The sequence below is a fragment of the Chlamydotis macqueenii genome, chromosome 1, assembly GCF_036417535.1.
Source record: "Chlamydotis macqueenii isolate bChlMac1 chromosome 1, bChlMac1.mat, whole genome shotgun sequence".
In the NCBI taxonomy this organism is placed as follows: domain Eukaryota; kingdom Metazoa; phylum Chordata; class Aves; order Otidiformes; family Otididae; genus Chlamydotis; species Chlamydotis macqueenii.
The window spans coordinates 43,875,236-43,899,518 of NC_141556.1; the positions used below are offsets into that span (position 1 = coordinate 43,875,236).

The window sequence follows — 24,283 nt, forward strand, 5'->3', positions numbered from 1 at the left end:
CGTTCAGGCACATCTGGATGCAGAGCGAGCGTGGGGAACGTTGCAGTGTGGAGGGCAGGTGGGAAAGAGGGAAAATGATGAATTCCTGTGAGCCTGCATCACAGCCAGTGTGCTACTTTTTGTGTTGGGGGCAACTAACTTGATTGGCATGTGTTTTCATAAAGACATTTACTGTGTTACTAGTTCCTCATTACTAGAATAAAAATAGAGGATTTAGTAAATTCTTCAAGGTATTCAAATGCCTGTGTTCCTTTTGCATCTTGGTAGAGTGAAAAGTATTCATTAAAAGTTTTGTATGCTGGTTTTTTTTTCCACTGGATCTATTAATCTATTCCAAATTTGCATTTACACAAGGATGGTGAAGGTCTGAATTTGTCTTGTGACTGGTGACCTGCTGTAAAGGTGGTGACATTTCAGTAGTGAAACTTTCTTTGTGTTTGTGGCTTCTTGCTTAAAGCATTGACAAAGCCGTGTTTGCAGTATGAAAAGTGTATGTCTGTCCTAAGTTGCATGCTCTGTCAAAGTTCATCTTTCAAGTGTTGCCTTTGTAGTGAAAAGGTTATGGCAGTACCTGTAGAGCTAAAGCTTGTTCTACTTTAACATAATCTTTTTGTAATTTCAGAATATGTATGGAGCAGTTAATGCAGTGCGGTAATTAAATACAGTAAGACTGTGATTATATGATCCTATGCCAATTGCTTTTCGTATTTGCAGCACCACAGAAAAGTATTTTTGATTATTTTTGGTTATTATTACTTAACATTGGACAATTTGTCACATCTGATTACTTCTGTTTATTCTTCTTCTGACTATGACCCCCTAGCTCAAGACAATGTCTAGTTTAAAAAAAAAACCCAACTACAAACCAGACCACAGTCTGGTAGCACAGGAAAACAGAGAAGAGGTCTTTGGCTGCTCTCCAGTCTTCATGTGTGGTAGCAGCACAAAGGTGCCAAGTAGCCAATAGTAAGCAGCTAAGTGGGAATTTTTCCAGAATTGGGAGGAAATTATTAGGTAAGAAAAACTTGGTATTACATCCCTAGGCCACTGTGTACAGAGACTCCTAGTTCAGTGGGATTCCAGGTGTTTTACAGGCTGCTTCACCATAGGGGTAGATGCAGACATCATTCCCTCTGCTGCCAGTGTAATAACAGCTCTTTGTGGCTGTCTTTCCGTTTGTCTGTCCATTTGTTCTGTTTTTCTAAGTAGCAGCTACTATGTGCGGTGTTCATGCCAGAGATTGTGCCCAAATCTTGCAAATTTAGTTCTACAAGTGAATACGCTCACAGCGTTATTGTTTTTAACAAAGCCTTCTTTAAAGTTGTACTTGAAATTACTTCTGTTGCTGTGCTGCCGTTACTGTTATGTGTTCAAGCCTTGAACTGTCAAGGAATTACGAAGTATTTTTATCTTGTGACATTTTAAATTATTCTCTCCATAGGGGAAGCCTGTGGGAACGCCAGATGCTGGTGCCTATTTCCGTGTGCTAGCAGAGCATGAAGTAGCTGCCTTCTTTACTTCACCAACTGCAATTAGAGCAATCCGTCAGCAGGACCCTGAGGCAGCCTTGGGAAAGCAGTACTGTCTGAAAAGGTGAACTAAGGATACACTGGAAGCAGTTTCTTACAGAAACAGACTGGATGAACTAAGAATAGCAGAGTGTCTGGGGCTTTGCCCACCTCTGTATAGCACGCAATTCAAGTGTATTCTTGACAATTTAGGTGTACGTGTATTTGCTTGTGAATTTGTATTGATAGTTTGGAGGAGATGAAAGCTGTTAAAAAGATTACGACTCTAAGGTTAAGAGCTCTTACTGAGTTAGCATTACTCACTCAACCTTAATTTTACTCTGCTCTGCTTATACCCTGTAATACAGTCTTGGATTACATGATCCTGTACTATTTTCCCACATGACCTCTCATTTCACTGAGTGCACAGGATCTTCAGTGTTCATTTAGTCGGCAGCTAGTCAATGTTTTGTTTATCTCCCCATAACTTAGTTACTGCTAATGGTTATGTGCTCTAAAGACTGAGGTATTTGCTATCTCATACTCTTTTAAAGATGTTTATCGCTATACTAGCAGCATGCTTCAAAATAATGACTGAGTTCATCCTCACAAATCCCCTGTGAGATGAGAGAGTGGTATTATCTGTATTTTGCAGATGGGATGCTGAGGCACAGAGAGATTAAGGTCAAAGTCTTCTATTAGTTTTGACTATCCAGTCTGAGCCACTGAACTACCACTATTTCAGAGTTCATAGCATTATATGGTTAAAATGCATTATTAGCATTATGTTAATAAAATGACTTGCATCTGTGAGTGTTTAGTACTTCTGCAGACCAAGTTTCTGTATCTTATGGCAAACAGTCTAAAAATGAAAAGTATGTGGGTTTCGTCCACATCGAATCTTGAAATTGAATAATTTGCTCAGCATCGAACAAGGACTGTGTTCAGACTGTATAGGCGATATTCAGTCATAAGATGTCTTTTATCACACTTGACCAAAGAGAAAGGTAGATGCAAAGCCTTCATTAGACCTCCATGTTCTTAATTGCTCAGGAAAGTTTTGTTTATTAGTAAACTGAATTTATTCCCGAGGTATTCATTACAAGTTCATCATTACTTTCTTCCATCTGTTTTGAGTGCTATAATCAATCCTTACCCCTCCTTGAAATAGGAAACAAGCTCATTTGAGACCCTAAAGCACTATCCTTCTATGATGTTTATTGACAAGAAAGTGATTCAGATGCTAGAAAATTTAATTGCTGTTCCTCAGCATTTTTTAGGCAATTACTAAAATGACTTAGAGTGTCTTTAGGGTATTCATTTAATGGAAAATCTGCTAACCTGCTCTGTAAGTTGTCACGTTTTCTGGCCAAATGAGAATTCCAGACAAGTCTCCTTGCTCATATGAGTTGCCCCAGATGTAAAGAGGTATTTCGTCATTCCTATACAGTACATGAGCTTCTGCATTTGTGTGCAAATTTAGTTGTCTCATAATTCACTCAGCTTTGGGCCATGTAATTCCCTGGTACGTGACTTCTCTTTACTAAACCTTCTAGCGCAGCATTTAATATCTAGTATTCTCTTGGATTTTGTATAGTACTGACTTAAGTCCAGGGACTCTCCTCCAACCACCAGTATAGCGCAGTAAGTTTTACAGTCTTCGGCATGTCTCTCTTTTCATGTTAGCCTAGGATTATCTTGCTGTTGGGTCTAGTCATAACCCTCTAACTACTTGGCTATATATGATACTGTGGTGTACATTACTGAATTTGGAAGGGTGCTTAAATTAGTCTGTCTATGGTGATTTCAATATTAACATCCAGCTAGTTATAGTGTATATTCATTTTATGGGTTAAGGTGTAGTTGTTAAGAAATGGAGTCCAAGAGGTCATTCAAATTTCCATTCTAGGAAAATTCTTGCTTTTGGGTATTATTTGGATGCACTTTTCCATCCAAGGTCAAGTGAATTCTATCTATTTCAGTTTGAAAACAATCTTACTTTTAGTTAATTTACTTGATCTATGATGCTTTCTTCTCTGTTACATGGTGCAGAATTTTGAAATTATCTGGTACCTGGGTTAAGATATGTCCTTGCTTACTCTAGAGACTCCAAAACACGTGTCCAGGAATGCAGTCCTGAAAGAGGGTTTCCATGTGGTACATTTCATTCCTGAAAACTTCTATTAAAAACTCACAAAGATCAGTGTCATTTTTTTAAGAATCATGTTAAAAAAGAAAATGACTAATGAGGTGGTAGGCAATGCCAGCTTTCCGTATACAAGGGAGTACTTTATTTACAGGAGTAAATTGAATTGTAAGCAGACTTCCGTTATTTTGAAGTGACATAAGTTAAATACATTTCTGTTAAGAACTGATGGTAGTCAGTGGCCTCTGCACAGAATTATATGTGAGGTTTACAAAGGTTCTAGTGTGCATGCCTCAAATTCCTTCTTGGCTGTTCGAGTCAAATCTTGAAATTTGTTTGCCTTTGACACAAATCGTCACCTACGTCTCAAACACAGCCCATGCTTAACAGTAAAAGACATGTTTAATTTGTAATACTGCGGGATAAAAGCCATGTTCAACCATATATTGCTAGAGGATCTAGAGACCTGGCTTTTGATAACAGATAGTGGTCCTAAGCAGGCTGGCTGATCATATTGCTGACTGTTGTGTTTGAAAACCAAGTAACATCCGAATTCTCTGACCCTCATGTACCTGAGCATATTCTGTTCAACTTTTGGAATCTGTTCTCATCTTCACCAGGTAACTCTGTCACTGAGCCATTAACTCTTCCCATATTTGGATCACACTTCATGTTTTAATTGACTTAATTGTTACGAACTGGTTAGATCTGATTTCCAAATGATTGACAGCTGACAGTTTTGCTTGAAATGGGACAACAATTCAGCAGATTAGATTAACATACAAGTAATAGTTTGCACTTTGTGTCACGTAGTCTACTTGGCTTTCTTGACTTTAGGTCAGTTGCAAATGTTCTGCCGTTTTATATCAAGAGAATCTAGAGGTTCTGGCTTGTTCATCTGATACAAGATATTAGTGCACTTGCTTTAGAAAGACATATGAGACCACGTAAAAACTGTGCAGAAATAATGAATATAAAGTAGATTAGGAACTCCCATTTTCTATCTCATAACCTAGGAACAAGAGGATGTGAAATTAAAGTAGCAAATTCAAAACTGTTAGAATGAAGCACTTTCTCATGTAATTCCCGTCTTGCACATACTGCTGGAGGATGTGTGATTAGGACCTAGAATTTAGGACAATTGAAGTACATTATGCAGTTCTGCCTGCTACCTCCTGCTCTGTGCTGCTGTAGATCATGTATGGCCATTCATGTTAGAGTCCTGAGCTGTGTTCATGAAGAGCCTTTGTGGAGCTCCTCTTCTCCCATGCTGTGAGAAGCTCCAGTTGTGTTTTGTGTCTCGCTTGACTCTGTCACCCAAACCTCCAGTGCTTGGATTCTCATGACCAAGATAAAATCTGTTCAAAGAGGAAAATGAACACACACATCAATGGACAAAAATCAGAAGACCTGAAAATATTATTGATTTATTTTACATGTTAAAGTGTCTGCAGTCTCCAGGTGAGTTAAGAATTAGTAAGAGTTATTTTTTTCCAGTTTATATTAAGAAGTGCAAATGAACCTTCCTTCCTTGCTGTCTTTTCAGGAAAAAAAAAAAGCTTATTTGACATGATGTAAGTAGAGTTTTTCTTCACCAGAAAAAAAAATAATTATATATGCATTCCAGAATTAAAAACACTTCTGTGATCTTTTAATTTGTAAAAGTGCAGCTCGGATTATTATCTATGTGAAGACCCCTGCTTTGGGAAGTGGTTTCGATATGTGATTTCTTTTGTGCTTGGAGTGACACCAAAATGCACATGCTGTATTGAACAATTTAGATCGTGTCAGGGCCATTAGGGTCCTTGATCTGTCACCTGTATCAGGTGATACTTCAAGTCCACTCTGCTGGACTCTTGATTGCACTGAATTTTATGTTAGGAATGTGGATTTTCAGAACAACAGCTTAGGACATATTTATTTAACAGAAAGGTCTTAAGATTTTTCTTCCCCCTTAACTGCATTGCAGTGATAGATGATTGCAGTAAGAGGTGCAGTGACATGCTTTGAAGTTTTAAGTGGACTATTAAAAAATTCTTCAGAGTGGGACGTTTTATAACCATTGCCATCTCTCTCTTGCGGTACTGTTTGATAGGAGAAAATAATTCTGTAGTTCTTATGCTTTGTTAGGCTTGTGGCACTTTGCTCTGGTATTCTTTTTGATGTTTTTTTTTCTGTAAATTTGCAAAAGAGCTAGTCTCTCTCCTTCTCACAACATAAGGTTGCTCTTGAACCTGCAGATTATTAAATCTGATTATTAAAGCTGACAATTCAGAAGAGAGGAATTCTGCTTTTGGCTCAGGGTTTAATATGGCGTCTTAATTTTTTTGTCTTGTTGTTTTAATAGCCCTATTTTTAAAACAAGGACACTTAACATAATTTTTCAGCAATTTATAAAGTTTGTGAATTCATAAATTGAATTTTAACATCATAGCTCAAATGTTGCATTTAACATGCCTAATTACAGAACATTCCATATAATGTAAATCGAGCAGTGCTTTACAGGAATGCCCTGCATGTAAACATGAGTCTTAAAAAACTTCTCATAAAATACGTATTTGTGGGTTTTACTTACACAGTATTTTGTTCACTTCTATCATAAACTTTGATCTGTGATAAAACTTCCAGTTTGCTATAACTGTAATTATCAACAATGGCTTGTGCTTTACAATAAAAGCGTTCAGGTGCAAGATATTGAGTGGAGTCACACTCATTATAATCATTATCTTCTAATGTTTTATTTTTTTGAGTACAGAAAACTGCAATTATTTGATGTGAAAGCTGCTTATACATTTGACCCTTTGCCTTTTATTCAAAGAAAGAAGCCACTCCAAGCCATCCTGGGGTGTCATAAAGGAGAGTTGGCTGAAACGCTGTTCTGAAATTAAGGAAATTGAATTCTTTCATCTTCATGTTCAAATTCAACATGTTAATATTTTTCACTTGGTAGAGTGTCTCAGCAGTTTCTCTTGGATGACAGGCTGTTCATGAAATGTTTAGTCACTTGCACTGCGAGTGTACCTGTACACCTTAACTTGAAGCAAGAAAGAGGTTATTTGCTTGTAAACAGGGTTCTTCTGATGCAGAGTCTGAAGATATGTTTGCCTCTTATCTTCCCTCTCTTCCCTCAACTCTTTGAGTTTTTGAATTCCATCTCTGGGTAAAATGAGAGTGCTATCTTTGTTGGTCATATGCTGAGCAGGGAGGATTTGGGAGAGGAAAGGCACAAGCTCACTCTGTGTGGATATACAGGAGGGAAGCAAGTTCTTTGGTCTGTAGTGATAGGGTGTGTGCGTGGCAGCTCTGCATTCAGAATTCACATTATTTGTTGAGACAGGATTGCACCTGGTGGTTGCAAACAGCCACTGATGTGGCTGAAGTGTTTCAGATTGCCACACCAGTCTTCCAGGGAAGGAGGTGCAGTTTGCCGTTGTGATTTATCTGTAAAACAAAACCAGAAATGTTATGTCTGAAATTTCCCTCTGGTTTAGATTTTATTTCCCAAATAGATGATCTCTGTTTCAAAAACTTGCTTAAATAGTAACATATTCAACTGTGCAGGAAAATAACAATGTCCAAAACTTTCAAATATTCCTGATTTCCTTCTTCTGAGATGCAGGAACATCCTTTCCAAGTTACAAAGCAATAACTTAATAGCTGTGTCTGTTGCTATTTTTTTAAACAGTGACTTAAGTCTATATACTGTAGCTTAGTCATGTGTTAATTAGTGTTGCTGTAGGGCCTTGGATTTTATTTCATTTTGGTTTTGTTTTGTGAAAAATAAACCTTACCCTTTTGAGTCTCTTAGGTGAAGTTGCCTCTTATTCTTTGTAGACTGTACAAGATGCCTAGAGAAGTAGTTTAGCATAGACATATTTTTTGGATAATAAGAGCCAAGTAAGATAAATACCATGTTGTCACAACACAGACTATAAAACTAGGCATGTACTAATGACGAAGTTCATCTGAGTGTAGTTGACCATTCATTTTTATCTTGAATTAAAAGTTCTGTGTTTCTACCTGAAGAGAATTGCTTAGTTCTTTGTTGGAGGTATGGGGGCAAGATCATAAATTATTCTTCTCTTTAGTATCCTGTTAGATGATGGTGTCTGGCCAGTGTCCTAAGTATCTGTGACTTTAGAATAGAATAGAATATTTCAGTTGGAAGGCACCTACAATAATCATTTAGTCCAACTGCCTGGCCACTTCAGGGCTGACCAACGGTTACAGCATGTTGTTAAGGACGTTGTCCAAACGCCTCTTAAACAGTGACAGGCTTGGGACATCGACCACCTCTCGAGGAAGCCAGTTCCAGTGTTTGACCAGCCTCTTGGTAAAGAAATGCTTCCTAATGTCCAGTCTAAACCTCCTGTGGTGCAGCTTTGAACCATTCCCATGCATCCTATCCCTGGATACCAGAGAGAAGAGATCAGCACCTCTCTCTCCACTTCCCCTCCTCAGGAAGTGGAGGGAGCAATGAGGTCGCCCCTCAGCCTCCTTTTCTCCAAACTAGACAAGCCCACAGTCCTTAGCCACTACTCACAGGACATGCCTTTCAGCCCTTCCACCAGCCTTGTTGCCCTCCTCTGGATGCATTCAAGGACCTTCACATCCTTCTTAAATTGTGAGGCCTAGAATTGCCCCACAGTATTCAAGGTGAGGCTGCACCATATGCAATTTAACAAGATTTAAATTACTTGTTAGGAAATAAGTGCAAAAAATTTGCTATGACATGAATAAGGTGCAAGTGTTAGAAAGATGAAAACCTTTGCAGCATCTGGTAATGTACAGTAATGTCTAGCTTTTGAGTTAAGAAAGCTACCATTGACATAGAGGCCCTTATCATTTTAAACATGTTGTGAAGTGAATTTGCAGTTCTTAATGAAGGACTAGTGTGACTAAACTTCTGATAAAAGACTCTGAAGTTGATGGCTGTGTGTGGGCTTAATACCCAGTTATACAGCACTACCTAATTTAATGGTACAAACATGCAGATCACATCATTCAGGACTGCCGAAGTTGGCTGCCAGATGAGTTGTCCAGTCAAATGAGCTGAAGTCTAGTATTGCGATCAGGGACCCAAGGGTGCTGAATGTTATTCTGGTTGGCATTATCTAGTAGGATAATTTATTTTTTTTTTTAATTTCTGCATATATAGCCTGCCTCTCCACAGAAAAATGGCTTTATGTTCCATTGTTTCCCCCAAAACTCATTTCCAAAGGCCTATAAAAAGATGACTCAACAGTTCAAAAAATACTAAAATCTGTTTAAATGGAACATTATTAACAACTTAATACTAAGAGTTGTGCTACAGGTATTTCCTTTTATTTTTGTTTATTTCTTTACTAGTTTTTCTGATATCTCTTTCTGAGCCTTTTTTTGGTATTTCATTCTTATATTTTGCCTAATGGATATCTACCTAGTTCCTGTGTACAGAGCATTTAATTATTTAATGCTTCCAATGGCTGTTTCTTGCCTCTGGTCTTCCAAGGTCTTTGCATTCAGAAAATAAAGCCTTTTTTTTTAACATGATGTGTTACGTAGCATAAATTAATGTTCACGGAATCATAGAATCATGGAATAGTTAGGGTTGGGAGGCACCTTTAAAGATCATCTAGTCCACCCCCTCCCTGCAAGGAGCAGGGACATCTTTGACTAGATCAGGTTGCTCATATTACTATGATTCTGTTTGTTACTTAGTAGGGAGGAGTGTACAAAGAGTAAGAGTCCTCCCTCCCCTTTTCTCTTTATGTGGGACACCGACCAGAGATATTTATTGAATTTGTTCTCTTGCTTTCCTTTCCCTATCCAGATCAAGACGTGTACTTTTCTATTTTTATTTAAAGGTTCAGAACGTTATTTGTAGCTGGTGAGCACTGTGATGTGGACACACTAGAATGGTCAAAAAAGATCTTCAAGGTACCTGTCTTGGACCACTGGTGGCAAACTGGTGAGTGTTTTAAAATATAATTTGTAAAATATGGTGAGGAGATATTTTCAGACTTGTTTCCTGAGTCTTGTGCTAGAACTGATTTCTCTTTCTGTGAACATTTAAATAGGCAGGACCAAATATGAAAAAAAAAATACTCAAGCAGGAAGAATATTTTTTGGAAGTTGTCTGGAAAGTGACTTCAGGATATATTTAAAACACCGCATTTTAAAAAGCTTTATGTAGAAAAAAAGATCTTTTCTGATACTTGTGTTTAAAAAAAAAAATGTTCGCATCAGTATTTTTTCCAGGTGTATTTTTATATTGTTTGCATGCATGACTATTTTGTGTCAGAAAATTTGGCATTTAGGGGAGTTTTTAGGTTTAATTTATGTTTTATGCATGTCTATTTTATCTAATTAAAAGCAAACAATCTGCAGCACGCAGTAGACTCCTTGGTCTTTAATATTTTTCTGTATGGATCTCATCACACTTCTATTGGTTATTTTGGAATGTCTCCCATTTAGAATAGAATAGAGTAGAATATTTCAGTTGGAAGGGACCTACAGTGATCATCTAGTCCAACTGCCTGACCACTTCAAGGCTGAGCAACAGTTGTCCAAATGCTTCTTAAACCCTGACAGGCTTGGGGCATCGACCACCTCTGTAGGAAGCCTGTTCCAGTGTTTGACCACCTTCTCGGTAAAGAAATGCTTCCTAATGTGCAGTCTAAACCTCCCCTGGCGTAGCTTTGAACCGTTCCCACGCGTCCTATCTGGAGGAGGATTGGATACTTAGACTGCAGTGGAGGAATCAGAGTACTATGTGTTACTATGTGTAACCGTCAAAAATCTCAGTTGAATTCTGGCCTGAGGCTTGATCAAACCTATCTCCTTGTAACTGTGGATTAATATATTTTTAAATTTCACTATTGCAAGATCAGAAGTGTATTAGAAAAGTTCCCTCCCTCTCTTGCTGCCTTCCAAAAATACCTCTTCTGTTTTATGTGCATCATTGTTTTGAGATGTAAATTTTCTCTGCTTTCTCTCTATATGGAGAAAAATGTTTTGATTCCTTTATGTGGTTCAGCTAGCAGGTATATGATACTTTAATAAAAAGTGGAAAACTCTTTAGTTCATCTTTAATATATGTTATGTAATGAAATCAGTTGAGGAGGTTTAAAATGCATCATTTTTATTTAAAAAACCCACAATCTTACATAAATACTGAGAAAGTACTGGAAGATACTAGTGTCATTTTTTATTTAGTCTCAATTTAATCTGCTAATTAATTGATAATTATGAGGGACAAGACCTATATTTTCTCACTTCTTTATGATCCTAATGTCTATAGGCAAGAGCAGGCCTCAGTGATGCAGAATGAGCAATTAACTGAAAAAGATTAAAAGATTCAAATAATGTCTTTGACTACCGACTGAACTGGCAGCAAGCAATATTACTGTATGTAATTTTGCATGTGTTTTTATCTGTGTCTGAACACATATATATATAGTTGCCTATAGCTTTGATGGATATTTAGTGCAAAGATTTAATGTTACTGTATTCATTCAGATGTATCTTGGCTATGAATGAGAGATCTTAAGCATGTGGATGTGGTTGTACTCCCAGTGTGTAGAGGTAAGATTGTGTTTGAGAGGCTTTTCAAAGAAGACCATGAGCTCAGCTTAGAGTACTGTATGTTTCTTGATTTTTATAGTCACAGCATTCTCTTAAATTCAATTGTAGCAGGACTTAATGAGCTAAGGCGATTTCAAATACAGTGTTTGAAAGCGTTTAATAATTTGATTAGAATGAAGACCCATTTTTATTTCCACATGATTTCTCTAGAAATGCCTGCTGTTGAATGTAAGCAAGGCATTCAGTCTGAAGGAAAAGAAATTACTAAGTCAGAGTTGCTATCAGAGAACTGAATTTCAAGGGATAAGGAGAAAGAAGGAAGGAAGGATCACAGAATCATCAGGGTTGATTAGGACCTCTTGAGGTCATCTAATTCAGCCCCTGTGCTCAAGCAGGGTTGGGCAGATTTGAGTATCTCTATGGATGGGGATTCCACAAACTCTCTAGACAGCCTGTGCCAGTGTTTGACTGCCCTGACAGTAAAAATGTTTTTTCTTGTGCTCAGCTGGAATTTCCTGTGTTTCAGTTTGTGCCTATTGTCTCTTGTCCTGTTAGTGGGCACCACTGAGAAGTCTGTCTGCCTCTTCATTCCCTCCCATCCGTTATTTATACACATTGATAATATCTCCCCTGAGCCTTCTCCAAGCTGAACAGGCCTAGCTCTCTCAGCCTCTCCCCATATGAAAGATGTCCCTTTTCCTGGATGTTCACTGGATTCTCTCCAGTAGCTCCATCTCTTGTATTGGGGAACCCAGAACTGGCCCATCCAGATGTGGCCCCACCAGTGCTGAGTAGGGAGGGAGGATCATCTGTCTCCACCTGCTGACAACATTTTTCCATTTGCCACCCAGGATACTGTTGATCGTCTTTGCTGTGAGGATGCATTGCTACCCTCATGGTCATCTTGCTGTCCATCAGGATCCTAAGGTCATTCTCTGAAGATCCTTCTCTTTGCAGCTGGCTGGTCCCCAGTGTGCAGTGGTGGCTGGGGTTATTCATCCCCAGATGCTGGACTTTGCACTTCCCTTTGTTGAAATTCATGAGGTTCCTGTTGACCTATTTCTCCAGCCTGTTGAGATGCCTCTGATGTATCAGCTGCTTCTCCTAGTTTTATATCTTATTGAGGACACACTGTTTCCCATTGTCCAGGTAATTCATGAAGAAATTGGATAATGTCAGCCTCACTATCAGCCCCTGGGGTACACCACTAGTGATTTGCCTCCAGTGGACTTTGTGCCACCCTTCACAACCCTCATGGCCTGACTGTTCAGACAGTTCTCACTATCCACTTGTCTAACTCATACTTTGTCAACTTATCTATCAGAAGTTATAGGAGGCAGTGTCAAAAGTCTTACTAAGTGTCGTAGTTCAGCCCTGATCAGGACCAGACTACGCAGTCTCTCTCCCGCTCCCCCCACCCTCCGAGAGAACAGGGGGAGATGATATAAGAAAAACGGCTCAAGGTTTGAGATAAGGACGGGGAGAAATCCTTAAAGTTACCGTCACGGGCAAAACAGACTCGACTTGGGGAAAACTATTCATTTATTTTCTAAAATTAACAGGAGAATGAGACAGGGAACAAGATAACCTCCCCCCACCCCTCCCTCTTCCCGGGCTTAACATTATCTCTACTACCTTCCCCTCCCGAGCGGCACGGGGGGGGAAAAGGGAATGGGGGTCGCGGTCAGTTCATCACGCGTTGTTTTACGCCACCGCATTCACTGTATCATCGTCAGGGGAAGAACTCCTCGCATTCCTCCTCTGCTCCAGCGTGGGGTCCCTCCCACGGGCCACAGTCCTCCGTGAAACTGCTCCGGCGTGGGTCATCTCTTCCACGGGGTGCAGTCCCTCTAGAACAGCTGCCCCAGCGGGCCCTCCACGGGCCACAGCCTCCTTCAGGCCTCCACCTGCTCTGGCGTGGGGTCCTCCACGAGCTGCAGGTGGATCTCTGCCCCTCCGTGGACCTCCATGGGCTGCAGGGGGACAACCCGCTCCACCATGGTCTTCACCACGAGTTGCAGAGGAATCTTGGCCAGGAGCCATATTACTCCTCCCCCTCCTTCTGAACTGACCTTGGCATCTGCAGCCGTTCCTCACAACAGGCTGGCAGACGCCTCTCAGGATCCTTTTTACATCTTATTCACTTCTCATCTCCTCTCCACTTCTTGCAGCCGGGCCGGGCCGAGTTGGGCCCAGTCGGCTGCCCGGCGGGAGGCCAGAGGGTGAGGCCTGCAAGGCCCATGAGGCTCGCGCCTCCCCCTCTCTGGCCCCCGCTCAGCTGCTTCACATCTTCTCCTCTCTTTTTCCTGTTTTCCCCTACTTAAATACGTTATCGCAGAGGCGTTATCACGGGACATTCTGCTACCAATTGGCTCGGCCTTGGCCAGCAGCGGGTCCGCCCTAGGCCCGGCCGAGTCCACTGAACAAAGGGGAGCAACTTCTAGCAGTTTCCTACAGAAGATACCACCTTAGGCCCCCCCTCACTAACAAAACCAGAACACTAAGGTAGAAGTAAACAACATCCACTGCTCGCCCCTCATCCACAGAGCTAGTCACCTCATCGTAGAAAGCAATCAGGTTGATTACGCATCATTTCCCCTTCATAAATCCATACTGGCTACCCCTGATCACCTTCTTGTCCTCTGTGTGTTTGGAAATGCTTTCCAGCATTAGCTGCTTCATCACCTTCCCTGAGACTGAGGTGAGGCTCACTAGCCTCTAGTTCCCTAGATCTACCTTCTTGCCTTTCTTGAAGAGATTACTGACATTTGCGCTCTTCCAGTCTTCAAGAACCTCTCCCTGAGTCGCCATGAACCTTGTAAGGTAATTGGCATTGCAATGACATCAGACAGATCCCTCAGCACTCATGGGTGCAATTCATGAGGCCCCATGTACTTAAATATGTCCAGTTTGTTGAAGTACTCCCTAACCTGATCCTCTTCCACCAAGGGTAAGTCTTCCTTGCTTCACACTTCCTCTGGTCTCAGGGGAATATTGAAAGACAATCTTACCAGTAAAGACTGAGATGAAGAAGTCACCTCAGCCTTTTCTGTGACCTTTGCCACTAGATCCCCTGTCCTGTTCAGCAGTGGGCTTGTGTTTTCCCTACTCTTTGTTTTGCTGTTAATGTACTTGTAGAATCCTTCCTTGTTGCCCTTCATGTCCTTTGACCGATGCCACTTCAGATGAGCCTTGGCTTTCCTAACCGCTTCCCTGCAGAACTGGATAGCATCTTTATATTCCTTCTGGGTCATCTGCCCCTACTTCCACCTCTTGTACACTTCATTTCTATGTCTGAATTCAGTCATGAGCTCGTCACTCATCCGTTCTGGCCTCCTGCCTTTGATTTCCTATTTGTCAAGATTAATTTCTCTTGAGCTTGGAGGAAGTGAGCCTTGAATATCAGCCAGCTCTCCTGGAACCCTCTTCTCTCTATATCACATAGGATTCTTCTAAGCAGACTTGCTTTTGCCTTGCTTCTTCTTTTTGTAATTCTTTAACTCCCCTGTCTCATGGTCACTGCAGCTAAGGCTGCTTCTGACCGTTTTTTCCTTATTTTTAAGTATGAGATCCAGCAGAGCACCTTTTCTTATTGGCTCCTTGATCACCTTTGTCAGGAAGTTGTCACCAATGCACTGCGTAAGTCTGGATTGCTTGTCCCCTGCTGTGTTGTCCTTCCAGAAGATACCAGAGTGATTAAAGTCCTCCATCAGGACAAGGGCCTGTGAATGTGAGACTTCTTCCATTTGTCTGAAGAAGGCCTCATCTACAGGCCTCATTCTGATCAGGAGGTCTCCAGCAAATACTACAACAAACATGAATGTTGGTCTGCCTGCTGGTCTTCACTCATAAGTTCTCGACTGGCTCCTGACCTGACCTCTGACAAGGCAGAACCACTCTCATGTAAATGCAATGTCCTCTCCTTGCCTCCCAGGCATAGGAAAAAGTGCTTAATAGAATACAGGCTAATAAACTAGATTTGTATAATTTTAAAAATAGAGAATGGTCAGGTCTGGTAAGTGACATGAAATAGAAATGCTTCTTCCCACACTCTTGCATTCCTGAACTTCCCTTGAGATTAACATGCCCAAACGCTCAGGGGGAAGAAGTGGGTCCTCCTCCTCTGAAAGACTTTGCTTGTGCTGCAGTGCATTAGCCAGGGCACCAGACAAAAGCAGCCTTCCCTTCTGCTATTCAGTCACCTCTTTTTTAGCAGGATACAAATATATCCTGTTAACAGTGGGAAAAAACAGGCAGTTACGTCACATTCAACTGTCTGTCACATTCAACGAAATATTGTTGAAAGTGGATTTCTGTACTGGAATATCCCTTTCAGTCCAGTAATACTGCGTTTCAGTACACCAGGTTAAAGCTGTAAGGTGCTGAATGTGAAATATTTTACAGAGTCGGTAACTAGCTGTTTCATTTCGTATTAGAAATATTCAAGGTTAGTGACTGATGACAGAACAGAGGACCCAAAAATTTAGAAATAACAATTTTCCAAACTATCTCTGAAATAAAATATCACAGCTAAAAGCACAGAATAAAAAACCCTAATCACTTCTAGCAAGAAGAGGTTGAGACAATTAGCTGGTTTATGCAGAACTAATAAGTTTTTAAAATTGATTTTTTTTAAATAACAAAATTCAATTTAAAATAACAAAACTATAAAAGTTTGTGATTACCTTTTTTTTTTGTAATTTAATTGCTGTTTTAAATTGCTCTTTTTTATGCCTGAGATCAAAAGCTTCTGACTTACTTCTAAATATGAAAATGCCTTTGACCTTTGATAATCTAGCAAATTGTTACTTATTCCCCAATTTGATATTTCCCTGCATTCTTCCAAAGCAAGAGTATTGCAAAACTGTGAGAAATGTCAGCATCTTAATTTTACGTGAATACTGTAGGTCTTACACAGTTACGTCTTATTTGTTGGCTCTTCCAGCGGAGGCTCGGAGCAGAAGATGGAGGAGGGAGGCAATCCAGTATCTGGGTAATTAGTGTTTCTTGTATGATGGGGTAATTTCTATTCACATGTTTATGACTGAGAAACAGAGGGAAGAGATCTACTTTCTAGAGACGAGAAGTGACTGAGTCATTATTTGGAGATGAAAATGAGTTTGAGTGAAGGGAAACAAATGATTGACAAGCAAAAGTATTATAAAATAAGAAGGAAGTGTAAACCACTTACTTCTTCAGGTTTAGTAAGGTATCTTCAAAGCTCTTAGCTCCTTTGCCTTATAGTGAAACTAGAAATGAATGAGTATGGACAGAGAAATGTAGATAGAGTTTTCTTTCATTTTGTCTTTGGAAGATGTATGGAGAATATGAAATCATTGTGAGTTGAAAGAGTACCTTGAAACAGAAGAAAGCTTTCACTAAGGGACTTCAAAGCAGCTACACCTGGAAAGCCTGATTGGTTAAAACTTTGATTTGTTTCAATACACCTTCATCAATAACTCTTATTTAAATGTTAGTATTTGTTTTACAAGTAACGTAAGTCACAGCATCAGTGAGCAGCAAGTAGGATTTGAGGCAGTAAGGACTGATAAGCAGTTGCTGTTTTCTGTGGAGACATGGCAGTGGATGAAAGAATGCTACTTTCAGGTCTTGTGCTCATCCGTACATGGAGAGAGGATTATCTTGTTTTGAATTTGTGCAGGTGTTTAGTTTTTGCTTATTTTAACAAAATGACACTGCATTTAAATAGCAATTTTCATCTTCAAAGTGATTGTGCAAACACAAGCAAATTAATTCTTTTAACACCCCTGTGAAGTAAGTAAAGTTATTCTAGTCTTGCAGACGTTAAATTGAGAAAGACAAGTATCTTGCCGCAAGCTATCCAGGAAGCCATTGCAAATTCGGTTTAGAAAACAGCTTTTCTTGCTCCAAGATAAATCTTCTTGTCTTATTTACATATGTTTTGTGATACTGTGTCTGAAAGGGAACAGGAATGCACGTTTTGGACTTTGTTCTGTGTCTGTGTGTAGTTATGTTTTAAGGAAACGTTACAGTAGCTCTGTTTCAGTATTCCAGGTAAGTACATTACAGGGCACCTTGCCAAATCTATTTGAAATAGCGTGAACAGTGTTTGGGTTGCACCTGCTGTGTCACATCTTTGGGAGATGCTTCAATACACAAAGAAGTGTGAGTTTGGATTACCTTGGTTTTGGAGCTAGCTTTCAGTTCTAGAAGAAAAAAAGAGTCATGGCCATGAGGGTGTGATAAGCTGTGGAAGCAAGAAGGCTCTGAAAGCTTTTGTTAAACATCCTCAACTGCTCTCATGTTAGCATTTCAGTATTTTGTAGTAAAAAAAAAAAAAAAAATTAAACTCTACCAGACCATTTTTGACACTAAAAGAAAGTTTAGAAGTCGTATTTCCATTTCTTCATAAGTGTAAGATGTAAAGAGTTTTTTTCTCATGTTATTTCTAAATAGAAACATTCTGAGATTCTGTCTTTGAGGATGTATAGGACAATTGCAGATGAAACAGAACTGAAACTGAAAATTTAGTGATAAAATTTGACATGCATAACATCTCCGTCAAGACACATGTTTTCATACAGATTTTTTGGTTGTGTACTGTGGGAATCAAAGTTACTGAGCATGCAAGTGGAGGAGGTTCAAATTGGAGATAGCAGCTATGTCCTGAGTGTCAGCTGACTAGCAGGCACAACTATGAGAAGATTGTGCACGTTTTTTCTTTTCATGGAAATAAACTGCCTTATGCAGTAAGGAATGGGTGTCTGCAGCAGACATTAGGACAAAAATCACGTAGTGCTTGCTACATTATGGCTGCTGAAAAAGAAGGTTACAGTACGTGCACATTATAATGAGATCTTGGATACTCTGAGACATAGTGTGATAAAATTTACCGGTAGAAATTCCACAAGTTATGTAACTCAATTGATATACTCTATCACTTTTTAAAATGTTTGTGTTCCTTCTTTGTGTCTTACCTCTAAAACATGTAACTGCTATGTCGGTAATATTTTTATTAGGACATACTATTACTATGTACTTCCACATAGGAGTAATGGTTATACAGATCTTTCGTTAGGACTGTACAAATAAAACATCTGTATGATTGAATTAAGTCTAAAAATATGAATCATAGTTAAGTGTACTCACTGTAATGTATTTCAATTAACTACTTCCTACCACAATCTTGTACGGGGACGAGATTATTAATGTGGTCTCCAAGCAGCATGACGTGGTCCCCAGTCTTCAGTTTCCATTGTGTTGTCTTGGCAACATTGGGCAAAATCTTCTTCTCATGAATATCTGGGAAGATGGATTTTGCAACTGAATTCTATTAGCTAATCTTTCCGTATTTGACAATTGGATTCCAGATTTTGTTCTTCTGCTTTGCCCAATTCAAAACTGTGCATTCCTTAATATGATGCATTCCAGTCCAGTGCATTCCTTAAAGTGCTGAAATTTTCATACTGAGAGGCAGCAGGAAAGGCAAATTAAACAGAGAGTGGCTGTTTAATTTTCAGCAAAAGAGTCAATTCTTGGAAATTTTTTTTGTGTGCCAGAAATGAAGTTCTAAAGTTATGGAGCCCAAGAATCTGGAGCTAAGATGAAAGAGATGATACAGATTTCTTTCAAAGTCCGGACTACTAGTTTAGGTTGTCAGGTGGTGCCTCAGTGTAGATGCAGTTCATGCTTTTTAAAGACATGTTTATCCTCTCAAGACTAGGATCATATTTTTTTAGTGGAAGCTGTTATTCTGCAGAACAGCTTTTCAGACGTGGGAATTACTCTCCAGAAACTTCTGTGGCTTTGCAGCCGTGAATTATAGAGTCCTCTGAGCATAATTTTCTGGATAACTGAACTTATAACAGGTAGTCATGTAGAGGAAGGAGAGAAAATGGTCATTTATCATGTTTCTGTCTGGGGGCTTGCCTTCTGTCCTTTAAGAGTGTGAACATGAAGATTGTTTCAGCCTTTGTTGCTTAGCAATCAGACTTGTGCAGATGTGAGCTGTGTGTCATTAGTTGCAGTAGCTTATCATTTCTTCAATGTCATGTTAGGACACCCAGTTCAAACAGGTTTTTGGTTGTCCTTATTGGAGGAGAGAGAGGAGGAAATTTGTTTAAGGACCATGGGCATTGCTAAGGCAGAGCCTGACCTTTCAGTAGGCTCATTGTGGCTGTCTCATTGTGTACTGTGGCCTTTACCATTAGCGTCAGAGGAAGGAAAAAGAACAGAATTGTATGAATTTTTGTCCTGGGTCAGCCACATTTATGGAATTGATTACAGTTTAGGCATGGTTAAGTCAGTAAGCACACTAGGTCCTTCTAGTGAAAAAAAAGCATACACCTCTGTACTTTAAATTGCTAGGAGGTTTCTCTTTTCTTCCTGGCTGTTCTCTTTTTTTCTTCCTACTGGTCAGCACCTCATCTGTGTTGATCCAAATTCAGTATCAGCTGTGCCACTGCCACTCTGTCTCCTTTGTGCTAACGTTTTCTAACTTAGAATTAGTAGAAAATATATATTAAGCTTTTCTGTTCCCATTTGACTTCAGTTTCTCAGTGCTTATTAATCTTACTCTTTTCTGATTGTCTTTCCACATGCAGCTGGGGACATGCATTAATATGAATGAAGTAAGTATTATAGATGTTTTTCTGCTTTTTAAAATTTAATTGATGTGGTTTAGATGATGGAAAATAAAAGAACTGTAAAGCAGTCTTAAGTTACCGAGCTCAGCCATAAATGATGTTTAGTGTGCACTGAGTAGGCAAATGAAGCAGAAGAAGAGGGGGCATCATTAGGAATGGGGATGTTAAATAAGAAGAGTGCAGTCTCATCTGCCTGAAGGAGACAAGCTGTAACTGTGACAGCACCTCCAGTTTGTACGTGTGCGAAGATGTTACCGGTTGCTGATCTCATTCCTGTTGCATGGCAACTGCTTTTTTTTTTTGTTGCTCAGAGAATAAAGTCCTCGTTAGTGTAAAGTAGATGATTTTCCTGATGATTTAAGAATGGGAAAGGTAGTAGTAAGCTGCATGGATCTAGTGCGTGGAAGGAATGATCCTTTGGAGGATTTAAGGCTGCCCAGTAAGGGTGGAAAGAGAACAGGAGTTTCTAAGATGTTAGACCCTGATATAGAAAAAAAAATATTTGAATTGCACAGTAGTAACTTTGTCCGTCTTTTCCATCTTGACAGTATTACTATGCATACAATATATTAAGATTCCCAAAATTATTAAACACCAAATTGTTAGCTCTGAGATGTGTAATTACTTTTTATAATATCCATTTATCTCTTAGTATTTCATCATGTATCAGTTGTGATGTTACAGTAGGAGGAAAATAAAAATTGGACTTTCATTTTTAGTCTGAATATATATTGTAATTCAATGCATTGCCTGACTTAATGCATCTTTAAACATGCCATCTGACATCTTCAAAATATAACCAAAAAGCTTTCTATTCTCTCTGATTATCTTAGCTGTCATTTTGCTATAGGCAACTTTATAAGATGTACACTATAAATTACCATTTTGATGCAAAAGAGCCTGGTGTGCTTACAAAATGAATACATAAACTTCTGGTGCTTTACGAATAGCTTGCCAGTTCATGATAACTGAACTTCCTTCTTTGGTTTTAATATTTGTCATGGCCCACCAACCTCCAACTAAGCTAATTAGAGCTTCTTTACAGTTACATTTTGTATATTTATTCTGCTGATTTTATTTGGATGTGCTTTGGAATCTTCAGTGACCTTGTATGTATGTATGATACCACAAACAGCGCAGTTTGTAAATACGTTCCGTGTTTGGATAGGATTGTGAAGGGGAGCCTTGGGGAAATTATAGTAGTTGTGGGTGTTGATTTTGTTTTTAAATGAGTGGATTGAATATAGCAATAGAACTGTTAGGTAAGAAGCATTCGGCCTTCACAAGTGTAATATGTATTCATGGTAATAGATGCATTATGACTACAAGTGCTTTGAAGCATTTAGGAAATACTGAAATAATTGCTGGTTTCTCTTCTGACATAAGATTCTAAGAATAAGGAAGGAAACTCAGGTACTTCAGAAAATATATTACTTTATAAATAAAATGAATTTTATTTTGATAAAAAGGCTTCAGATTTTCACATAACTTTAGCTTATTTTGTGATTTTTTTTTTTTTTCCCCCTGTGCTTCTGTACATTCACAAGAAAAGAAGGAAACACTCTGCTTCTGCCTAGCTGTATGCAGCTGTTGTTGTACACGTAGTAATATTGGCCCACAGTCAAGTTAATACTAACATCGTAATTCCTAGATTGTGCAAACAAGCTTGAAGCTCATTCTTGGTGCTGTTTGTGCGCATAATAATACGGGAATGCTTGTCCATTTATTTAAATATGAATATGCTTTTAATTAGTGCAACACTGAATATGATGCAGTATTTTCTTTTAAAGACTGGAAATAGTGTCACTTCTGAGATGGGAGGCATTCATCGATACCGCTGCAGGTTAGGATCTGATATAAAGTTAAACCTACATAAATGAGCTTTCAGAAGGATACTTGCCTCTAAAGCTCTTTTTCAGAAAAATGGCCTGGCTTATTAAGGCACTTAAATGTGTACCTCTGTTGCATTTGACATTTAAAGTGTAAAGAGATATTCTAAACCGTGAATTAGACTAAATGGACAAATTGATTATGAGGGAGGAAGTACTTGTCATACTACTCCTGTTTTAAATGAAACATACTGAGATAAATAGCTTGGCACTGACGGTGTGTAACTGGGTGTGTGATTTGAGTCTAAGCTTACGTAAGTGCAAACCACAGTGAAAGAGTGGAGCAACCCTGCGTCATCTCTGGCACTGCCTTTATACCTCTACTCGCATGGCGAGCAGAATCAGAGCATTGATTGAGGCAAAAACTAACCTGGCTGAAAGAAAAAATAATAGTTTGCTCTTTAAATCAGAATCAGTTCAATACAATTCGATGTGAAAAAGGGGGAAAAAAGAAGACAGGAATGTACAGCCGAGGTGTAGAAGGAGAGTGAGGCCACAGACTTTTTTATGGTTTTCTTCACTGATGTGCATTTAAATTGGCTCAAGTCAACTGTGTAGTGTCCAGTTGTGCATTTTAATTAAAAAAATCTTTTTTCAAATAATGGATCATGAAAATGAATATGGCTGTCACATCGTTTTCCCTTTTAGCTGTTGCCTGTGCTGTCTTTCAGACAGTAACCACTTTCCATGGTGTCTATAGCGTATGGCCCTGCTGTCTGAGCACTGCTGTACCATACAGAATATAGAGAAGTGGAAGTGAATACTAAACAGCAAGTAGTCATAACCAGAAAAAAAAGCAAATTTTTGTGCAATGTGCTGGTACAAATACATCTATACTGGAGAGTTTGTTTAATTAACGGCTTTTTCTGATTTCCTTAGTCACCCTTTAAAAAATGGATTGGTTTGGTTCCTATTTATATCTCTTTCTCATGTTTTCTGAGTTAACTTTTTACATTACAGTTTCTAAGTAGAGAAGGTTAAGCAGTTAAGTAGAGGTGTTTTAAGGCTCTGTACACAAGAGAGAATGGTCAAATTTAATTTCACTTGTATGTGAAGAGCAGGTGAAAAGCACTGTTGTTTTTCCGTGAGGCTTACAGTTCTAGAGGTTTTACACTCTGTTTTGCAGAGTACTGGTGGGATGGACGATCATGTTTTGCAGCCATCCTACCTCAAGGTAACAAATTGTTCTGATCTTCTGGGAAATTAATGTAATCTAAATTGTAAGCAACCTGATGGACAAGGTCATGCTTTAGATGTGTTAGTCTCTTTAAATAATATTTGAGCAAGAAAGTCCTATCTAAAATTCTTTCCAGTTGTTGTACTGCATATTCTTTACCCTAGCTTTGCTTAAGTTTGTAAGGAGTTGAAAAAGTCCTTGTAAAAAAAAATATCAAAATCTTGATTACAGATCACTCAACTTGCATGCCTCACCAAAAATTTGATACTTCTTGTGGTTTTCGCTAAGATGGACTCCAATTCCCTTATCTTATTTTGGAATTCTGTATGCACCTGGTGTTTATTGTGTTGATGCTGCGTGTGCTTAATTCACAAGCAGAATAAGTTAAGAATGCACTCAGATGGAAGAAAAAATAAATTACAATTACCATCACTGTTCAGATTTTTTTCTGCGGCATCTGTCATACTCCTCAGAAATAAGGGGTAAAAGAAATACCAAACGATGCATGAAAGAGTTTTTGGAGTTTCACTACTAGCCAGTGAAGTCTTTCACAGTTTAGGATGACAGATTATCTTTAATCTAACTTAATTGTGCATAATGTGTGAATTGGATTTAATTTCACATTTGCTTTCTAACTGTTGGTAAAACTGAATCAGGGAATCCTTAAGAATGTACAGTTCTCCAGATTCTTCAGTCATTGTTGTCTCCTCGTGGCTCCTCTCACTTTTCTGTTATAATTTGCTGCAGTACCCTGCTAAATGTATTAGAAGATGAGAATTTCAGTAAATATAAGCTCTGCCCTTAAATTTTACTTCATTTGATGCCAAGCTTAAGCAAAATGAAGAGGAAATGAGTAAAATGCATGGGGAAGTTCATTATATAATTGGCATAGATCTGAAAAGTAATTTTCACTAGCCTTTACCCTTAGAAAAGGCATTAAAAATCATGGTATATCAACATATCCTGACAATGTGGGTGCAGCTGTGTTGTGGACTTTTGTGGCAGTCTGCCAGCTGACAGCCCAGCATCACGTGTTGCATTGCATTGGGATTATCCAAGCTGTTCCCCTCTGTGCTTTTTATTGTTCTGGGACAATAGTGGCCAGGTATTAGCTCCTTGTTTTAATGCTGATGGATAATTAGCATCGGACTGTTTGTAGTTAAATACCCAGCACTAGCCAGTTGTACTTGGTCTTTCTACACATTAATACTGTATCATATCTTATGCACCAACCTAAAGCTATACTGAGAGTGTAGACCTCTTCCAGGAAAGAGATGAAGAAAACTTCATGGCAGAATTATACAGTGGGTATTTTTGAGTCCTTCCCAAAAGCATGGCTGAGTTGTACTGTACAGAGACTAAAACAGTTA

At 39.0% G+C, this 24,283-nt stretch overlaps 1 protein-coding gene across 1 annotated transcript in view; it reads left to right on the top strand.

Annotated features, from left to right (window-relative positions):
• ACSS3 (acyl-CoA synthetase short chain family member 3) overlaps positions 1 to 24,283 on the top strand; it is an 89,538-nt gene that overhangs the window by 37,212 nt on the left and 28,043 nt on the right. The window contains exons 8-9 of the mRNA XM_086740054.1: positions 1,442 to 1,593; positions 9,501 to 9,604. Of these exons, the coding sequence (XP_086596180.1) occupies positions 1,442 to 1,593; positions 9,501 to 9,604 (256 nt within the window). The remainder of the gene's footprint in view (positions 1 to 1,441; positions 1,594 to 9,500; positions 9,605 to 24,283) is intronic.